Genomic DNA, 254 nt, shown 5'->3' on the forward strand with positions numbered 1-254 from the left:
CCCCCCCCGCTTCCCACCCCCGGCCTCACTTGTCCTCGTTGTCAGACATGTTGCCTCCTCGCCGCCTTCCTGCCCGCCGGAAGTAAGAACCACTTCCGGGGGCTCGCCGGGACGCCACCGGAAGTGCCCCGGCGGCGCCGTTACCGGGGCGACGCTCCTCCGTTCCGTTCCCTTCCGGGTCGCCGCTTCGTCGCTGTGGAGACGTCGGAGCGCCGCGGCGTCACGCCAGCGCCCGTGACGGCAGCGGCGGTGGC

At 73.2% G+C, this 254-nt stretch overlaps 1 protein-coding gene across 1 annotated transcript in view; it reads right to left on the reverse strand.

Moving 5' to 3' along the window:
* POLR2F (polymerase (RNA) II (DNA directed) polypeptide F) overlaps nucleotides 1–86 on the reverse strand; it is a 4,079-nt gene extending 3,993 nt beyond the window's left edge. Inside the window, exon 1 of the mRNA XM_010568885.1 lies at nucleotides 30–86. Within this exon, the coding sequence (XP_010567187.1) occupies nucleotides 30–49 (20 nt within the window). The 5' untranslated portion in view covers nucleotides 50–86. The remainder of the gene's footprint in view (nucleotides 1–29) is intronic.
* Nucleotides 87–254: the final 168 nt, after the last annotated feature.

Source organism: Haliaeetus leucocephalus, unplaced genomic scaffold, assembly GCF_000737465.1.
Source record: "Haliaeetus leucocephalus isolate CR32 unplaced genomic scaffold, Haliaeetus_leucocephalus-4.0 Scaffold0, whole genome shotgun sequence".
Classification (NCBI taxonomy): Eukaryota; Metazoa; Chordata; class Aves; order Accipitriformes; family Accipitridae; genus Haliaeetus; species Haliaeetus leucocephalus.